The following is a 3366-nucleotide window of genomic DNA, read 5'->3' on the forward strand; positions in this document are numbered from 1 at the left end:
TTTCACAATATGTTGAAAATAAATACCAATATAAGAAACTGCTGGAGAGGCTTCCTGGCATTCCTTCAAATCCTCTCTCATAAGGTGTCCTCCCTAGCTCAAACCAACACTCTAACTTCTCTCTCCCTGAAGAAAATAGTCACCACTCTGCTAATTTAGTATGCACCTTAAACCATCTCTGACCATTTCTGCATGGCTTGGGTGATGGCATCCCTCCCATGATTTTTATTACTCCCTGTACACTTTGCCTCTCAAATGTGTAACTTCCCCTCAGGCTCCGGCAAGGCTCCAGTTTTCTTGTTGGATTTCTCTGTCCAATTAACACCAAAACGAACACACTGCTTCCCCCAACATGAGAATGGGCATGTCTGGAGTCAGTCCTAGTAATCTACACACAGATGCTGTGCACAGGGGGGAATCACAGACCGGTCTGTGCAGTTCACTTAAAGATGGCACAAAATCTTTTACACTCTTCTCATTGGGAGGTAGGATCCACAACTCCTCTCCTTGAATATGTGTGCTGTTCAGACTAATAAAATATGGCAAATGTTAACATTCTTCTTTTTGAAAAACCAATAAACCTTTATTGTCTGGAAATATACATATATAAACCAAAGCAGAACAAGATACTATTCTCTCATTGCCTCATCTTCTACCTATTCTTCAACACATATGATATAAAGGACATTATTACACCGTATTAAAACTTCACCCAGATCTATGCATTCTTCTGTGTTTGCAGGCTGCATGTGCACATAGCCATCTACAGATACCAAGTAGCCCTTGTTCTCCTTTCCCCGCTTAAGTTTCACCAACACTTGCTTTCCTGTTAATCCACTGAGGAAAGGTTTAAGATTGAGGGATAAACTCATGGTAACTACAGATAAATGTTGTCGCCTGGCCCTTGTAACTACAGCTACACTGCCAAGTGCTGAGCCTCTACCACTGGCAGCTTCTACCTCTTCGCTCTCAGCTCCCTGTTCTGCCACCACATCAGAAGTCCAACCACATCACGACCACCATGCTGGAGAGGCCAGTCTCAGATGAACACAGTCTACCAGCCACTACTTTGGGAGTTGGCCCTTATCAATGAGGCCATCCTGCACTCTTTCCAGATAAGCCCACCCATTAGCCATATTCCACCGACTGACCTTGGTCTGTTCTCTGTGGACGCACAAGATCATGAAATATTTCAACTCACTAAGGTTTGGAATTTGTCATGTAACAATAGATAACTAGACAATTCCCTCTTCTCAAAAGTGATTTAATGGGGCACCTAGATGTTTACAAAATTCTCAACTATGAAACATTTTCCAATATTATGAGTTACTAAAAAACAATTAAATACCATTCCATTGCTAAAAGCTCACAATAATAATTACATAAATGCTGGGAGAATGGGGACCGAAGACCCCCTTCTTGGCAAAGGAAAGCACCCCCCCCCAAAAAGGAAAACTACAAAGGAAGCTGAGTGAGTCGGGACAAAGGAAAGACAGCTAGTTTACATTTAAGATAGCCATTGCTAGCAAGCTTCTTGCCTTTTCTGAAATTCTAGCCTCTTGGGGATACAGTTTACAAATACCCTGCTGTGTGTGTGAGCACGCTGAGGAGAATAATGGTCATAGAAGAAGCTGTGACAAGTCCTAAGAAAAGATACATCTTTGGGGGCATTTCCTGCCCATTAAACAGAATAAGCAGATACCCTCTGTGGAGATTTGCATTTGCCTGGGGCAGAGCCCAAGGGAGTAGCTCAAGCTCTGAGATATGGGCAGAAGAGCTTATATCCCTTATAGCAGAGGAAAATCCTCTGTGATGGTGATGGGAGGAAAATGTCTCCCTCCCACCCATCCCTCAGAGGAGATTAACACTGGTGGCATTTTACTCCACAGAGAACTAGCGGAGCTTAACACCTCCCTAGAAATCTGTATGTGTGACCTCAAGTAGGAGGCTCTCCCAATCTAAGGCTCAGATTTCAGATTACTGAAGGCCACCCTTAAGGTTAATTATAGTAACAATAGAAGCTGATATGATCAATCTGAGAAACTTGCTGACATCTTTGTTCCCTCCCTCATCTTACCCTTTGGGCAAATAGACTTCAATAAAATCAGAGTGGAGCAAACACTCTGGGCCATTGCGGGAATCCCACCATGGGCAATGAACCCCTGAGCTCCCACTTTTAATTCTACTCTATGTCTCGTGTCTTTCTTTACCATCGCTTCTAACTATATTTCTTCGGTTGATTGCCACCAGTTTCCACAGCTCTCAGCAGATGCTGCTCGTGGGGCAGGACCCCGATATAAAAAATAAAATAAAAATTTAGGATCCCAAATTTATTCCCTAGTTCCTCCCCTTTCCCTTCAATGTTAACTACTGTATCTATTAATGGTTGTTTAAATTATTTCTAGTTTTTTGGTAAATAAAACAATGCTGCAACAAGTATCCTTGTATATGTGTGAGGATTCTTTGTAAAATTTAGATTCATGGATGTCAAATTTCTGGGCCAAAAGATATTAAAATTGTGATACCCGATACCAAACTGCTCTCCAAAAAAATTAAAATCCTTGCTCATTTACATTGCTACCACTATATTTTACAATAGTATTCATTTCTGCAAATACTGGCCACTGATGACTGTCATTAATCACTTAAATTTGTCTGCTCTGAATAAAAAAGTAGTAGCTTATTGTTTTATTGGCATTGCTTGAATTAGCTGTAAAGATTAGAGCATATTTTCATATGTTTGTTACTACTTGGATTTCTTCTTCAATGCCTTCATTGTTATAATCTTTTCTGAAACCTTTTTTTCCCTACTAGATTGCCTCTTTGTGTTTATTGATTTGTGTCAGCTCTCTGCATTCTGAATATTAATTTGTTGCCTGTGAAATATGCTACAAGTACTTTTTTCTAGTCTGTGGTTCGTCTTTTATTCATTAATTTATTTATAGAGCCCTTAGTGGCATAGTAAGTGTAAACACAGTCCTCCTCTCTTGGTGTTAACAGTTTAGTGTAGAAGACATACAATACAAGAGATGTGATATGTGATATGATATAAATGTTACAAAGAATAATAGAGTGGGGGAAGGAATATACAGTGATGAAGCATATTATTTTATATAGGGTAGTCAGGGAAGTCATCTGATGATGAAAATGAACTGATATCTCGAGGGAAATCATTAAAATCTGAGGAAATAGGATATGCAAAGGCCCTGTGGTAGAAACATGATCATAACATTCCAGAAACTGCAAGGAGGCCAGTTTGGCTGGAAGACTGCAAATAAGGACAGGGGTGGTAAGACACCAGCTTAGAGAGACAGATGGGCTCCAGGAAACTTAAGACCTTATGGACTACAGATTTTATTTCATTGG

At 40.3% G+C, this 3366-nt stretch overlaps 1 protein-coding gene across 1 annotated transcript; it reads right to left on the reverse strand.

The window, feature by feature from the left end:
• Positions 1–656: 656 nt before the first annotated feature.
• On the reverse strand, positions 657–872 carry LOC128566893 (small nuclear ribonucleoprotein F-like). Its single transcript, XM_053563993.1, has one exon. The coding sequence runs from the start codon at positions 870–872 to the stop codon at positions 657–659; it is 216 nt and encodes a 71-aa protein (XP_053419968.1).
• Positions 873–3366: the final 2494 nt, after the last annotated feature.

Source organism: Nycticebus coucang, chromosome 15, assembly GCF_027406575.1.
Source record: "Nycticebus coucang isolate mNycCou1 chromosome 15, mNycCou1.pri, whole genome shotgun sequence".
NCBI classification, from domain to species: domain Eukaryota; kingdom Metazoa; phylum Chordata; class Mammalia; order Primates; family Lorisidae; genus Nycticebus; species Nycticebus coucang.

Bases quoted from the DNA above. Each gene is read 5' to 3' on its own strand.
- LOC128566893 (XM_053563993.1), bottom strand. From the start codon at position 872: ATGAGTTTATCCCTCAATCTTAAACCTTTCCTCAGTGGATTAACAGGA.